Source organism: Aspergillus nomiae (assembly GCF_001204775.2).
Source record: "Aspergillus nomiae NRRL 13137 chromosome Unknown contig00100, whole genome shotgun sequence".
Classification (NCBI taxonomy): Eukaryota; Fungi; Ascomycota; class Eurotiomycetes; order Eurotiales; family Aspergillaceae; genus Aspergillus; species Aspergillus nomiae.
This window is the reverse complement of record NW_015378155.1, coordinates 68,499-83,909: the sequence shown is the minus strand read 5'-3', so window position 1 is coordinate 83,909 and position 15,411 is coordinate 68,499. Positions and strand designations below refer to the sequence as shown.

General features: G+C 48.2%; 8 protein-coding genes across 8 annotated transcripts; 5 read left to right on the top strand and 3 right to left on the bottom strand.

The window, feature by feature from the left end:
• Positions 1–273: 273 nt before the first annotated feature.
• On the top strand, positions 274–1,136 carry ANOM_006402 (cytochrome c oxidase subunit 7; the record flags this gene model as incomplete). The annotated part of the gene is made up of 5 exons (XM_015551658.1): positions 274–387; positions 548–626; positions 704–764; positions 818–849; positions 940–1,136. Coding segments are annotated over 5 exons (246 nt in total), but the record flags the coding sequence as incomplete, so codon positions are not given.
• A 967-nt stretch (positions 1,137–2,103) lies between these two features.
• On the top strand, positions 2,104–3,950 carry ANOM_006401 (putative C6 transcription factor; the record flags this gene model as incomplete). The annotated part of the gene is made up of 4 exons (XM_015551657.1): positions 2,104–2,129; positions 2,182–2,600; positions 2,650–3,539; positions 3,597–3,950. The coding sequence occupies 4 exons, from the start codon at positions 2,104–2,106 to the stop codon at positions 3,948–3,950; spliced, it is 1,689 nt and encodes a 562-aa protein (XP_015407795.1).
• A 447-nt stretch (positions 3,951–4,397) lies between these two features.
• ANOM_006400 (putative kynureninase) lies at positions 4,398–5,980 on the bottom strand (the record flags this gene model as incomplete). Its single annotated transcript, XM_015551656.1, has 4 exons — positions 4,398–4,820; positions 5,086–5,355; positions 5,427–5,764; positions 5,821–5,980. 4 exons carry the CDS (start codon positions 5,978–5,980, stop codon positions 4,398–4,400), a joined length of 1,191 nt encoding a protein of 396 aa, XP_015407796.1.
• A 486-nt stretch (positions 5,981–6,466) lies between these two features.
• Positions 6,467–7,875, top strand: ANOM_006399 (indoleamine 2,3-dioxygenase; the record flags this gene model as incomplete). The annotated part of the gene is made up of 3 exons (XM_015551655.1): positions 6,467–6,760; positions 6,813–7,433; positions 7,498–7,875. 3 exons carry the CDS (start codon positions 6,467–6,469, stop codon positions 7,873–7,875), a joined length of 1,293 nt encoding a protein of 430 aa, XP_015407798.1.
• Positions 7,876–8,484: 609 nt separating this feature from the next.
• Positions 8,485–9,739, bottom strand: yaf9 (YEATS domain-containing protein YAF9; the record flags this gene model as incomplete). Its single annotated transcript, XM_015551654.1, has 3 exons — positions 8,485–9,548; positions 9,625–9,649; positions 9,707–9,739. The coding sequence occupies 3 exons, from the start codon at positions 9,737–9,739 to the stop codon at positions 8,851–8,853; spliced, it is 756 nt and encodes a 251-aa protein (XP_015407799.1). The 3' UTR covers positions 8,485–8,850.
• A 669-nt stretch (positions 9,740–10,408) lies between these two features.
• Positions 10,409–11,139, top strand: horA (ubiquinone biosynthesis protein COQ11; the record flags this gene model as incomplete). Its single annotated transcript, XM_015551653.1, has 2 exons — positions 10,409–10,661; positions 10,718–11,139. 2 exons carry the CDS (start codon positions 10,409–10,411, stop codon positions 11,137–11,139), a joined length of 675 nt encoding a protein of 224 aa, XP_015407789.1.
• Positions 11,073–12,376, bottom strand: ANOM_006396 (pre-mRNA-splicing factor SYF2; the record flags this gene model as incomplete). Its single annotated transcript, XM_015551652.1, has 3 exons — positions 11,073–11,360; positions 11,417–12,052; positions 12,134–12,376. The coding sequence occupies 3 exons, from the start codon at positions 12,374–12,376 to the stop codon at positions 11,313–11,315; spliced, it is 927 nt and encodes a 308-aa protein (XP_015407790.1). The 3' UTR covers positions 11,073–11,312.
• Positions 12,377–13,241: 865 nt separating this feature from the next.
• Positions 13,242–14,582, top strand: ANOM_006395 (uncharacterized protein; the record flags this gene model as incomplete). Its single annotated transcript, XM_015551651.1, has 1 exon — positions 13,242–14,582. The coding sequence occupies one exon, from the start codon at positions 13,242–13,244 to the stop codon at positions 14,580–14,582; it is 1,341 nt and encodes a 446-aa protein (XP_015407787.1).
• Between the last annotated feature and the right edge of the window lie 829 nt (positions 14,583–15,411).

Genomic DNA, 15,411 nt, shown 5'->3' with positions numbered 1-15,411 from the left:
AATCATCCTCCTCGCCTATGCCTCATATGTCGAAATTCATCAGGGTCGGGGAGTCAAAAGGAGTGTCTCTAATCGCCTCTGAAGCTCTTTGATATCGCGGACACTTTTTGGCAATGACGGAGACCGATAATGCGCTATGCTATTCTAGGTTAGGCTTTTCAAAAATCACATGAGAGCCATCCTTTACTAAGCAATGCACCTGAAAGGCGGAGCGATCAGGAAAGTCACGTGATATTAGACTCCCAATTCGGATCCACACCTCACGACATCGAATGATCACTGCTGCCAGTCTTTCACCTGCCATTGTCGTCTCTTTCTCCTCAACCCCCTCAGTCTTTCGCATTTGCGCACCGCCAAAATGTTCCGCACCGCTCCTCGTATGGCCGGGTATGTACTTTTCAATTGTTACTTAACTGGCATATCCGCGCACAGATCCAGCAATTGAGTCCCGCTTCTCCGGTGAATTTGGTGCTCAATTGGCCGAGTCATGCCCAGTCGACCCCCGGTGAATACAGCTGAAGCTGATATCTCAATTTTGCTCCTCTAGATTCGTGTTCCGTGAGAACCGTGTCCCTTACTACCAGCGTCTTTTCCAGCAGCACGACGGCAAGCGTCAGTGGTGGAAGGTCAGTTGATCTACAGATTAAGCGTGTACGATATGTCGGAGAAGAACAACATCCTAATTACTTCAATTGCTACTTAGACCGAGCGTAGCAAGTACGTCATGTACCCCTACCTCTTGTCCGTCTACGGCCTGGGTGCTGGTGAGTGTTGTCTGCATATTCTGGATGCCTGTTTAAATGCTAACTTATCTTAGCTACCACCTACGCTATGATCCGCATGGTCTTCGTATGTCGCCCTGCTACTCCTTGGACTATGCGTGGCTTCCTAGCTAAAGCATCCTATACATTGTGACAACTGTACTAACACTATATACAGGGCCACAAGACCTGGTTCGGCAAGGAATAAATGGGGTTCTCGCCAAGCTACGTTTGTCATAATAAACAAAATAACAGCATTGTTGCCATTGGTGGTGTATCTCTATTTTCAAGATGGCTTGTTTTGAGAGAAAGATATTCAGCGTTGTATATAAGATAAGCTAGGGCGTCAATGTGTGGATTCTTTCCTCAACTCAATCCTTAAGTTTCCGGTTGCAGGCTCGCTGTATCCATGGATAGACTATAATAATCTTGCATGATACTTATACCCAGTGCGTTTTTGAAGAGGCCATTCAGTGAGTTCCTGTCGTTTTGTGTGCGGACGGCACATGTGCGATGAATCCCTCTACATAGTAGTCAGGAATTGGCTAGACGAAACAATTGCATCCGTATGTCTTTCTTCCGCTTGTACATTTGGAGAGAGTGCAATGCTCATAGCTATAAACATCTATCAGCTGACTCCGGATGATTTTCGAGAGCTGCCCTGTAGCTTAGTAAGCCATTTTGGCGGCGATTGCATCCAATGGATGTTGTCCGGCTAAACCACTGTATCCATATCAACCATGTTCACTCGATATAGAAGGCGACAAGCATCGCAATGTACATATGACTTGCTTGCGTAGTCATGCTATACTTAGCACATATGAGCTGCTCTTACTCGCATGTTTCGTTTAGTGATCGAGTGTCGCACTAAGTCAAGTATATATTGGTATGCTACTCCACATTATGTCATGATAAACATCGGGTATCCTGACAGTGCCTCGCAGGTATTCATACCATACTAATTTCCAGCGGAAATGAACCGTACATCTGCTGGGCGGCCAGCAAAACGAGTGCGCCAGGCATGCGAGCCATGCAGGTTAGTCCACCATAATAATTATACAGTACAATGACTGAGTTCAAATCAGGCGCAAGAAGGCAAAATGCCCCGGAGAACAGCCAGTTTGCTCGTTGTGCGCACGGCTACAGCAGCCATGCGCATATGCTGAAGAAGGAAGAAGATCACTAATAAATGGACTTGGGCCTGGAGATCCAGCTCCTGTGCCAACTACTCCAGAAATAAGGATTTCCCAAGCTTTGGTAAGAATCAATCCGTTGGAGCCTGTGAAAGCAGGTCTGGTAACATACGCCACAGGAGGACCGTTTAGGCAGCCTTGAATCAAAGATGAGCGAGGTCCTTGATGCTTTAAGGTACGCCAACCACATTACGGCCATATCAGGGAACTGCTAATAGTTGCATCAGTCGGAATAACCAAAGATCTGAACAACAGACAACGATGTCCTTTGTGCCACCTACCCTTGGTAGCTCCGTAACATCATCCTTACCACTGAGCCAACTCACACCTCTTCCGACGTGGGAAAATGTCCTTGCTATTGCAGAGCTGTATTTGCTATACTGCGACTCGCAGCCTCTCCCTCTTTTTCATAGGGACAGTTTTCTCAGTAGTCTGGGAAATCGTGACCCTGAGGTTATTTACGCCATTCTTGCCTTGAGTGCCCGATTTGCAGAGGATCAATATCGCGATGCCAACGATTTAGCAGCTCGCACTAGCGGTTATACAGAAGTGGCCCGCAGTTTAGTGATGAGACGGGTATCAGAAGGATCCGTTGAGCTATCAACCTTGCAATGTTTATGTCTTCTGAGCTTAGTGGATTTCACAAGTAAGATAGTTGTTGAAACTTGACTTGTCTACGCTAACTGGACTCATAGATGGAAATACTCATCGCTCGAGTATCCACAGCAGCCTAGCTATGAATTTAGCACAGTGTGCGAACCTTGCATCGGAGTCTCATGTTGTTCTCTCGCCTGCGGCGCGAGAAGAGCGTAGGCGATGCTTTTGGAGCATCTGCCTGCTCAAGCGCCTTCATGGAATGGAATTTGACTATATGGATCTCCCAGATGGCAGCTTCCCACCTTACCCAGAGAGTCCTAGCATGCCACAGTCTCGCTCACCAAACGACATGACTGATGGAGCTCGGACTACTGATCTCAAAGATCAAGGCATAGTGGCCTATGTGATCATGCTCAGTGAAGTATTTGTGAAGACTGCTAGATATGTCCGTCGCCACGGGAAGCCAACTAACGTACCACCGTGGTCTTCGCAATCAGAATACTCCAAGATAATCACACTTCAGATGGACCTAGAAACGTGCGTGCCGTATATCCATCGATTCAAGCCCGCTAGCTTATCTGAAAGGACGCTCGAGGATCTCCAAGCAAACCGAAATTATTGGGGCCCATTCTTCCTAAACCAGTGCCTATATCATACCATCTTATGTCTCCTCAACCATCCACTTCTACTTTCCCTGGGTCTCAGAAATTTCCGAAGCACTATCCCCGAGATATTCCTGCAACACACCTCTGACCTAATATCAACACACACCACCTGGATAATACATTTTATCAAGTATTTTGAAGAGAAGTCGTTCATGGTTTCAGATCCGTTCCTGGGATACAGCGCTGCCGTCGTGGCTACGATTGAACTACAGCTGAGTTTTACCGAAAACCCTACAATTCGTCAAGAGAAGCGTGACCGGTTTCTCATATGTGTCAGCTTTGTACAGAAGCTGGGGCAGAAATGGCCGTATATGGCCCGATTGGTATGTCTTATCGTATTGATTATAGATAACAGGCTAAGTGAAGTACTTGTACCGCAGGCCGACAGATTACAACGTTTGGAAGATGCTGTCTCTGCTTCCTACCAGCCCGAATCCGGAGCTCAAAATAAGAGTCTACTAATAGATCTCTCTCGATTCTGGGAGATCCTTGAATACTCTTCAAACAGCGATTCAGATTCTGCCAGACGCATGTTCGGCGACTCTTTGTATTCGGAGCTCCCACATTTACGGGAGAAGTGTCTCAAACGTCTCCCCTGCCCGAACCATTTCGACTCGGTCCCCCACAGGGACTTTCACCATCTCCAATGCCACAGTATGGTCTTCAAACGCCATTCCCTACAGGCCCGCCGTATACCATGGAGCCAGGAAATTCACCGCGGCCTGATGGACTAGATGACGAATTCTCTATTCTTGCTGCAAACTTCTTTTCTCAAGGACAAGAGTTCTTACGAAACTGTGACAACAGGACGGGGATCGGAAACTTTTGATGCTGCGGTGATTTCTCTTTCTTTTTCTTTTTCTTTTTCTTTTCTTTTTTTTTTTTTCAAACTCAGATATTTGTATATTCGAATCATCCTCCTGCGCTCGTCTTGATCAGCCAGGCGGGTAAAATGTATGAGTCTCTTAGAATAGCCACCGGCTTGGCTACATTGATCAGTTATCCTTTCTTTTCATTTATTCATTATATTTGGTCAATATATAGCCTAATTGCTCTCTTATATTATAGCTGACTTGGGAACAGGCAAACAGAAAGCGGCCAAGAGATCAAATACCGCAGGCGGAGGTTGATGTTGATTTAACCACACCGTCACTGACTTTGAGGTTATCCCAAGGCGCAATTCAATTCTTCAGTACTGGTTCGTCCAGTGCAGCCTTGAAATAACTCACAAACTTCCATACGTCGGTGAAGGTGTTGTACAGGGGAGTAGGGGCAACGCGGACAACACCTGGCTCTCTCTTGTCACAAACTATGCCCCCTTCTTGCAATTTCTGGGAGACGTTCTGCAACAAGCCGGGCTTTAGTAGTAGACTGAGTTGAGCCCCTCTTGCCTCGGGGTCTAGTGGCGTGATAATGCGGAAAGGACGTGTTTCATCAGTGGTATCTTTTAGCAAGAGATGCTCCAAGTACGCCGTTAGCATAACGGACTTCTTGCGCAGCTCAGCCATAGATGTCTCGTCAAAAACGGACAACGAGGCGCAGAGGGATGCAAGATCAATAGCCGAAGGATTCGAAAGTTGCCAACCACCTGCTCCGGGGATCGGCTTGAACTCTTTTCGCACATGTTAGCCCTAATCTCCTTGTTGGTCTTCCACTACTTACTATTGTCCATCTTGAACCTCACGCTTCTATCACCACCGTACCACCCAGTCAGACGATGCCTAACTTTGGAGTGTCTTCTCCTTCGCTATAATCAACTCGACCGTGCCTCTCGTGGACGAAAAGGCCTCCCATTCCCCCAGGTCCAGAATTTCCATATTTATACGTGCACCACACTGCAAAGTCGACATTCCAGTCATGTAATTTTACCTCAGCGTTGCCGTACGCATGCGCTAAATCCCACCCAACAGTAAGATTTCGTGACTGTGCATAGGCTGTGATCTTTTGGATGTCGAAAAGCTGCCCAGTGTAGTATTGGATTCCTGGCAAAAGAATAAGAGCTGCACTTTCAGCATGCTCGTCAATGTAAGACAAGATCTTTTCTGTGGAGATCTCATACTCGCCCTCGTCAGGACCAATGAGAACCATGGATTGCTTCGGGTCAAGATCGTGCCAGGCCAGATGAGATTCGATCGCATACTGCTTTGGTATTAATACACGTGGGCTAGAGCAGATGGGTCCGTTGTCAGACATGAAGCTCTTGTACTTACATGATCGCTGGGGAAAGCCTTCCAATCTAACAGAATCTTATGCTTTGTTGGAGTCGGCTTATAGAAGCTTGCAAGCAAGAGATGAAGGTTTGCAGTTAGGGTTCCCATTGCTGCAACCTCATCTGCTTGTGCTCCGACAATCTTACTCATCGATGCTGCGGCTTGTTCGGAAAGCAATTGCCATGATTTCAGAGGAGAGCCCTCGAGCTCTACAAAATGACCAGATACACCAATTGATGACCAAGTGTCCAACTGTGCTTCCAGGTATTTTGCTGTGGCCTTTGGCTGAATACCTAGAGAGTTGCCACAGAAGTAAATGCATGGGTCTGATGAGAGACCTAGTAGGTTGTCAGATGGTTTACCGCGAAAAAGAGATTTGAAGGGCAGCCAATACCTGGCTTCGCAAGCTTCTTGCTATTGACGTTTGCCTTTGAAGGGATAATGAACTTTTCACGGAATGATGCCAACGGGTCTGCTGCGTCAAGCGACGCCGCGTATTCTTTTGACCCTGCATTTTCAGGAAAAACCGGCTTGGACGACTTAACGCTAGACATCGTGTACTGACTTCGGTAACTTTTCAGGATTTTTATTAAGAATGAATTACTTTCTAATTCGGTGGACTACAGGTGTGTCTTTATACGTCATTGCATGCCATCTGCATCTCGTCGTCCTTCGGTTGCTCAGGACGGATGGCTATCCGCTTCCGCCTCACATCCGTGTTGAGAATAGGACCAGTCCGACAATACCCTTCTTCGCCAGGGTACCCATACCATATTACACTCCTGTAATTATTCCTGCTGACATGCATATTGTACTATCTCGGAGGGTGTACCGGCTTTTGATGTTACCTTCATAGATTGATTGAGCCGGAAGCCGCTTCTTGATCCGGCCCTCTTCCGCCATACCCTCGATATCAGGCGATTGTACGTTGATGAACGTGCCTACGAATTAACTGCTCCTGAAATCCCTTGATTGTGCTAAAGGCAATCCTAAGACCAAAGACTTCGTCACAGGCTATTGTTTCTATCATACACTACACCATGCGTTATACTCCTGAGGTTTCACTCGACGAATATGGGGTGTCACTTCAGAATGGCTTCCTGCCTCATTCTTCCCCATTGAAGATGATGGAAAATCCTTATTACTGGCCATGGGAGCATATTGTTAGTGACCTACCGAACCATATCCGATTCCGAACTATAAGACAAGCTGTGGAAGCACTTCCTATTCTTTCGACGTCGAAGCTACAAGGAGAGCCAGAGTGGAGGAGAGCCTATCTTTTGCTTTCCTATCTTACACATGCGTACATCTGGGGTGGTGAAAAACCGAAAGATGTAAGTCTCACCACTACAGAATCACTGGGCACCGTTTTAACTGGACACACAGATTCTGCCTCCTGCTATATCCTCACCATTCCTCGAAGTCTCGAGTCACTTAGAACTCCCTCCTTGTGCCACCTACGCAGCGCTTAATCTATGGAACTACGCAACCTCTGATCCCAACGCAGACCTCACAGACCCTGATCTTCTATCAGTGACGGCCTCATTCACCGGAACCAAAGATGAAGAATGGTTCTTAATGATCTCCGTCGCAATGGAAGCAAAAGGAGCACAACTTATCCCGTTGATGCTCGACACAATCCACGCCGTCAGTATTGATGACACTGAACGTGTGTGTGATTCACTCCTCACACTCAGCGAAGGCCTCAAGGAGCTCCGCAAACTACTAGAACGGATGTACGAAAAGAACCGTCCCTCAGTATTCTACCATCAACTCCGCCCGCTTCTAGCCGGTAGCAAAAACATGGCCTCAGCTGGACTACCCAACGGCGTCTTCTACGACATCGGCTCCGGTCAAGGAAAATGGCATCAATACAGCGGTGGAAGCAATGCACAAAGTTCATTAATTCAGACATTTGACATATTCCTGGGTGTGGAGCATATAGCTACCGGAGGCATGAAGACTAATGATGCAGTCCAGCCAAGAGCTAAGAACGGATTCATGCAGGTATGTATGACCTTTGAACCCCCAATCAGCCCGAATCAGGACTAAACCTGTTCCCCCCTCGCAGGAAATGAGAAACTATATGCCCGGGCCTCACCGACGCTTCCTCGAGATGCTTACCAGTGTCTCAAATGTCCGTGCTTATGCTCTCAGTCACAAGGCCAACTCACCAATCCGAGATGCCTACAACACGGCTGTAATGTCTCTAGGGGTCTTCAGGGACTCACATATTCAGATTGTCACAAGGTACATCATCATGGCGGCGAAGGCGAAACCGCCATCCAATGATTCAGCACAAGTCAATCTGGCCACATCGACGACAACCCATATGCGAGACAAAACCGAGAAGCTTACTGGGGGGATCCATGGTACGGGTGGCACGGATCTAATACCGTTCCTTAAGCAAACTCGAGATACGACCAAAGCTACAGCAAGTTATGATTAAGCGCCTACGTACCTATTGTTGTTTGTTAATTTGATGTGCATATTGAGGAGTCTACGTGCAAAGCTTGAGAATCTCGGGATTAACTCTTTTACTGTCATGGAATATATCTATATTTGTTCTATACTTGAAATCAATCAATTGAAGACCTTGAGCGTTATTGCCTCCGGATATACTCGTTCGTATACACGGGACCCTTATTGCTTGTTTGTGGTTCAGCCCATTTGCATTTGGCCTGTTAACGTACCGCATAAGGTTACGTACACTACGTGGACCCCCGTTACATTTCAAATTGCATCAGACTGCCCGTTTCTGATAAATGTTCCGTGGCATTCCCTGACTTTCAAACTGGCCCACAATTGTCACCCGATGTTGGGGGGTCCATGGTAACCATGGCATGGTTATCTTCGGACGCGGAGACGGAGGCGGAAACGGATGTGCGGAATTCACTTGCACTTAGGGTTGTGGAGTCTCTGAGATTGCTGATAGCGATTAATGCTTACGATTAATCAAAAGTAAGCGGAGGGCAGCGGAGTACCCGTTTACGCACTACTTTCCTTACTACGGTACCATAGATTACATGAGCAATTGAATCGAGTGACTACTGCAACGTCCTCGAAGATAATATTAGACTATTCATTAGGTCATCTAGGCCATTTCTGTACGTAGGTTCAGTGAATGGTGTGGGTTCTCCTGGTTGTTCCTATACAGGAAAATGAAGGATGTAATCCTTCCTGGAGATTATTTGGGTATAAGAAACCCAGTCTGGTACACGGGCAGGGGGGATGTCAAGTTCCCTGGCCGTAGGCGGTCACGCCTGACCGTATCTTCGCCAAACTAGCGACTGGCGAGCGTAGGTGGCGCCCCATTCAACATATGTGCATCGTATTGCTCAGCGAGCGAAGTGTCTCGGAGACGCGGCATGACTCGGAAGAGAAGCAAGTGTCTTTATCACGACATTCAAAGCAGACGCGGAGCTTAACGCTTCTTCGTGTTCGCGGGCACTCCTTCACTCTCGCGCAGTTCAGCTAGCCTCTTCTCACGATCAATAAGTCGCTCCTTTTCCTCCTTGATCATCTGCTCCACCGTCCGGCTAGCCTCCCCCAAGCGATCCAATTCCTTGTTCTCAGTTGCTTTACTATAAGGGTTCCCCGGAGAGTCATTCGGAGGGATCTCCGCCGTTCTGACATTCCGCTGCCCGCTTTGCTTAGTATTCTTTCCCCCCTTTCCTTTCTGCGGTTGCGCCGACGCAGCACCCCCGGTAAGCAGATCATGGAATTGCTCCACGGGTTCGTTGAAGACGATCTCCTCATAGTTCTGGCTGGTAACTTGGTCTCGTCGCTCCTTCATGGCTTCCGCATCTGGCCCGTACGGATGCAATTTAAGACTGTGCCAGAGAGTCTGAGGCTTCTCCATCGACTCAGGTACGAAGTAGAGTTTGATCTGGATCTCGAATTCACCCCATCCTGTTTCCGTTACCTCGAACGGGGGCTGTTCGATGGTACGGATGTTCTGGGCGTATGTCTCGTGCAGCTTGAATTGAACCTTCTTCAGCCAGTAGGAGATGTCTTCATCGTTGACGCCTTTCACGTAGACGCGCCACTGATGCGTGTGGTCGGCGGGGGCATTGGCGGGTTTCTTGGCTGGATCGAAGGGTTGGGCTTCGCTGCCGAATACTAGGATTGGTTAGAGTGCGTCCCATCGATTGAAGGTCGTATCGGTTGGATGTAGTTGGCGGTCAGGGAAACATACCAAAGGGCCTGAAGATAGAGACGCCCTATAGATGTGGTCGTTAGCTTGTAGTTTCCTCTTTATGAGGAAATTCGTTACTTACCCTCACGCGCTTCGTGGCTGTGGCGGAAGGCATAGCAGAAGTTGATTAGTGAAATGCGATCGCGCAGAAGAATGACCCAGTGTACCGGTGAAAACAAGAAATAAGACTGACGAAGCTTAGAGGTGCGCTAGAGTGTCTAGATCTTATCTAGTCTTGTCGCGAAATCACCGCGGGAATTGCCAGCGGCACGTGATAGCGCGGAGGGAAGCATGACGATGGGGTGTCGTCGGAAGCGGTGCTTCCAGAGCTTGGAAGCTCCGAAGATCAGACCAGATGCGCCCGCAATGATCCACCGGACATATTTCTGATTTACGCTGGATTTTCTTGTCGTTTCAATTCCTAGCGTTAAAAAGACAGAGAAGAACGCGAAAAATGGCTACGAAAAGGGTAGTGGTTGCGGGCGGAAACGGTTTTCTAGGTTGGTATACTTTTCTACTGCAGTGTCGGCTAAGACTTGTAGATCACTGACCGTTTTCTTTTCCCTCTTCATTTACAGGCTCGAGAATATGCAGGTCTGCGGTAGCCAGAGGCTGGTCGGTAACATCTCTCAGGTACGAGTTCTTCCGATAACACCGAATCTGACTGTCCGTCGAAATTCATACTTTTTGTCGCAGCCGGTCCGGAGAACCACGATGGGATGCGATTTCGAGTTCGCCCGAACGCCCTAGTTGGGCAGGCTCTGTGGAATGGGCTAGAGCAGATATGCTGAAACCGGAGACCTACAAGCCTTTCTTGAGCGGTGCTACCGCTGTTGTACACACCATGGGTATTCTCCTAGAGGCCGACTACAAAGGCGTGGTGCAAGGAAGGGAACCCATCATTAGTGGCCTACAAAGGGCCTTCAGCTCCTCGAAACTGGGCAGCCAAAATCCCCTACAAAGGCGGGAAGGCGAGCCATTGAATGCAAAGGAAAGAGATGGACAATTGACTTATGAGCTCATGAACAGAGATTCTGGTTTGTATATGCTATACAGTATTTTGAAGACAGAATGCTGACCGGGTGGAACACAGCGATTGCCCTAGCCCAAGAGACCTCCAACGAGCATGTCCCAACTTTTGTATTCATTTCCGCCGCAGCGGGAGCGCCTGTTCTTCCGAGCAGGTATATCACAACCAAACGAGAAGCTGAAACAACCATATCAACGAGAATACCGGAATTGCGGAGTATCTTCATCCGAGCCCCATTTATGTACGACTCAAGCAGAAAATTTACATTGCCAATAGCACTTGGAGGCTTCATCGGGTCTCAGTTCAATGAGCTCTTGGGCAATAGACTCGACTTTCTTGGCACAATGGTAACCAAACCTTTTCAGGTGGATATGGTAGGTGAGGCCGTGGTTGAGGCGATGGAGGATGAGGCCGTGCGTGGTGCTGTAGGAACGAAGAAAATCGAAGCTCTGGCCACGAGTGCTTGGAGAAAAAGCATGCTATGAGTTCAACTCTGGGGGAAAAAGGTAACACCAGTTCCTGGTCACTTCTCCAGGCTGTCAGGTAGTAGCCTGAGTGTTTGTCCAATTTAAGATCGCAGGCCTGATAGTCCTAAACATGACTGGACGCTAATCGGCAAACCCTGCGCTGTATTATAGATATAGTTTCATGTATTCTATCAGATCATGGTACCACGTTCGAAGCTGTCACGAATTTCCGTAGTGTACTAATTGACGATTAGCCAACGATCCTGGTCGACCGGCGTTTCGGTTATAAACATACCTTGTTATAGAAGCGCGCCAGCTTCTGGTTGAATTGCTTGTTCTTTTCGTTGATGTAGGTGACATCGGCATCCTCTTCACCACGGCGTTCTCTCCGTTTCTTGAGCCGAACTTCTTCTGCTTTTCTGAGGTCTCCCACCAATTTATCGACAGCGGCTCGATCGGGCTTATTCTCAGTGAAGCCTACTGTATCGGCAGTGGAATAGAAAGAGCCATTCTTATCGACGGCGATCATTTCACCATCATTGGTTTCCACGATTTCCAAGTCGCCATTAGCAGCAGCCCTCTCAATAGCTGCTAACTTCTCTCGCTCGTAAGCTTCTAAGTCGGGCTGTATCTCGCGCAGTTGTCTCTTATAGACTTTGCGTGCATCTTGCGTATAGTCCTGGAATGCGACATCATCCCGATGGCGTTGTTTTTTCTCCATACGCTTATCCCACTTCTCGGATTCGTCGACCGTCCAATCCCAGGCGCGTTTCCGTTCAAAATCTTCACCGGCGGCTTCCGTATCGGCTTTAAGTAAGTTGTGCGACGCAAACGCATGTTTACGAGACAATGACGAAAGCAGCGATGGATCGGTTGCTAGACGTTGTGTCTCGGCTGCTGTTTCCTTCAAGTTGCGTTCTGTCGCAGATTTCTGTACTCAAGTGAGCTTGGAACGGACCATATGAGAAAGTTTAGGCAGCAAAGCAGAGGAAGAAAAAAAAAAGAAACATACTGCACGAGCTTGAAGGGCCTTGAATCTTTCCTGTCTCTGGCGCGCCTTTGCGGCCGTGTCGTCTCCTTTTACGGGGTCCGCTGCCGTCGATGAACTGCCTGAAGCATTTGCGTCTTCGGACTCTTTTTCACTAGCATTGCAATCTTTGGCGACATTATTCTGTTCCTTAGCTGTGACAGAAACGGGCTCATTGTCGTCAGAAACCTTTGACGCAGGTTGCTGAGTGCTGCGCTCGGTAGGCATGATGGTATAACACCAGTGCAGCGATCAGTGTCGGATGGTGCAAGCGGCGGTAGATTATTCGAAGTCCCTCAGTTTCAAGTTGACGTCTGGCTGTAGATAATCGGAGATAAGATGGGAGATTGAAGAACAGCAGAAGCGCGAGATCACAACCTCAAGGTTACGATTGCTTTTCCCACCGCCCAATTCACCGCCCGTGCTCTGACCATGTGCTTTTACTATAATGATGATGTTCTATGTACATACAACGCGTGCAACTCTATAGGTGGCCGTTGGACATTGGATGTAACCAATGTCCAAACGCTTAGATTATCGCTTGTGGCTAGGGCCAAGGCGACAACTGCGTTCCCAACTCTCTCTGTCGCAATCATCTCTCCGACATGCCTCGGGCGATGCCAAACGGGGTGCTCTAGAGTCACTCACCAAACCCACACCATCCCAGCTATTACGATTTGCCTTGACAGGGAGTACACAACCGGTTCATAATGGAGTACTTCCGAAAACAATCCAGGACAAACATCTAGAGGAACTCTTTTCAGAGGAATGGCCTTTGAGCACGTCACCTCCTCCACCTCTGTGGAGCACTCTCCAACAAAGAACCGCTGCTCCCTGTAAGACAGAGGTGTTACGAGGTATGAAAAAAGATATTCGGGATCTTAACCACCTACGCTCATTGATTGAAAGAAATGTCAATGATCCACTCGGTGGGGTGCTTTTGCAAACAGGGCATTGTAGGTTCCTCGCGCAGGCATTAGAACGCTGCCAGCGGTCTAATTCTTACGGAGAAATACTCTCAACCATTAATGGGATCCTCACGAGGCTAGAGAAACTAAGAGCCCCCGTATCGCCTTCACTATTTGTCATAGGGATGTACTATTCCTGTCTTGCCTTCTCAGCATCAGCTCTGAAACGGCACCTCGAAGGCTATATTTCCCTTGGTCTCCCGCGGCTGGATTTAGAGTCGTGCGCTCCCCTTGTGGACGCTCTTCTCGTTTCCCTCAAACTTTTGCCATTCCAGGAGCCAGGTTATAATACCAATGAGATGCGGAGTATAGTCACGGGAGAAAGTGCTGGTGGGGGCTTTTCAGAACACAGTTTGCACAGTATAATGTGCTGGGCCGACCATCACGATTCAACCCAATCCGCTGGGCCGTATTTGTCGTTGCTCGCAAGATTACGGAGCGACAGAACATTACAAGACATATGGGACCGGACGACGAAAAGACTAGGTCCTGATTCACCTCACACTTTCCAGTCGGCTTATGGCTGTGTGGAAGCTCTTGTCGAAGTTGGAAGCCATAGAAAAGCTGTAACCTATCTCAGACAGATATCAAAATGCGCCAATGGTAATCTACCAGGTCTATCTAACTTCAAGGGTTTAAGAGGTCTCCTCGCAGCCGAACGAGTGGCCCATGCAATTCCACAGCTTGCGGGGAAGGAGTATCCTAGCATTCTTGAAGCGCAACTAGAAGATATGGAGAAGAGACTCGGAGTTACTTGGAATAGACGGAAATCGGTCCATACGAGCATCTCCAACCCGCTCTACGTCAGTTCTGAACAACCGCTCCTGACAATCGATGGCGACAGTGCAGGGTATGATAGCAACATGCGCCTAATCGCAGAGATTGAAGCTCTCGGATGTTCAAAATCGATGCTGGAGCTAGGCAGGATCGCTAACCTGCTGGACGAATTTGAAGGGGATCAGATTCGCGTCCCCATACCGTATAAGGATGCTGCACCTTATGACTTCGCTTGGTTTCCACAGCGGTCCCCGATTGAATTACCAAACAACACTTTGCCCGTAGGAATTGACCAGTTTAGTGTGCGGCCGTCCTCGGCTTTGGGATTACTTCGTGTCAGACCACACAGCCATGGGATATCCCTAGCGTCTGAATGTTGCCTACATCTGATGCAGCTTGGCTACCTGGTCGCGAGGCCCAAATCGGCCCAAACTTGGGAAGAGACAGGCCATATCGTGACTTGGGACCGTGCCTTTGGTCGATTCGTTGCCGTTTTTGTTGGGAAAAGCTGTGGAGCTCTAGATGCTGAGAAACAGTGGATCGTCCCAAACCCATTGTTTGGCCTCGATGCAGTTATGAGGGTCTCTCCTGGAAATGATCTACCCGAACAGAAGGATACCAATCCTCCATTCAGACATTCTTACCCAGTGTACTATGTGGACGCAGACCCAGGACCAGATCTCGTATAAACAACGAGCTGATCCCACTATTTGACAATACCCTAGGATATGAGAAACGCACAGGCCTCAAATACAGCCCCCATAGACCGTCTAAGACGTGGAAACTAATGGACTAGTGAACCCAATCTCAGCCAGCCAGTAAGTGGCGATCTAGATCTCCTGCGGCATTTGCGGGTGCAGTTAGTATTGTGGCTGGGTAACCGCACCGAGCGCCGTGGAAATATCATTACTTTTCTACTCGCTCAGAGGTCTACAAATGAATATGGCATGCGAGCTCCTGCGCCGGACAATCTCGGTCCATTTGTTTACTATTGGCCTTAGCGACGCCTCCTTTCTACACTTTTTCTTTTTCTTTTCCGTAATGATACCCCGGGCTTTCTGATGTCGACAGGTGGATCGACTCTATTCTCTCGTATATACCGCCAGAAAAGAACATGATCACATGCCCAGGTGGTACTGTGGAATGATGTCATTTTATCACTGTATCAGTGGTATCCATCAGATGAGCTGCGTGCGAGCACGGTCAGCTATGCCGGAGGTTAACACGCAGCAGACGACATCTGGTTTTGAATGTATAATAGCATTCTTGAAGCGGACTCTCCCTTCAATGTACCCATTTGGAACGCAGCAATACCAAGATGGCCTTTTGGGGTAACTTGCTAAATCCGGGCGGGCTTGTAATGGAGAGCACGGTTGATCTACTCCACATAAGTCACTTTTATGTAATGTAAGTATATACTGGGATCTGTTCCTTTGATTCTGAGTGGTGCTAGACCGTGACCGAGTCCAAAGTGCGGTCAAGGAAGGTTAGATTTCAATGTCTTCGAGATTTCTTCCC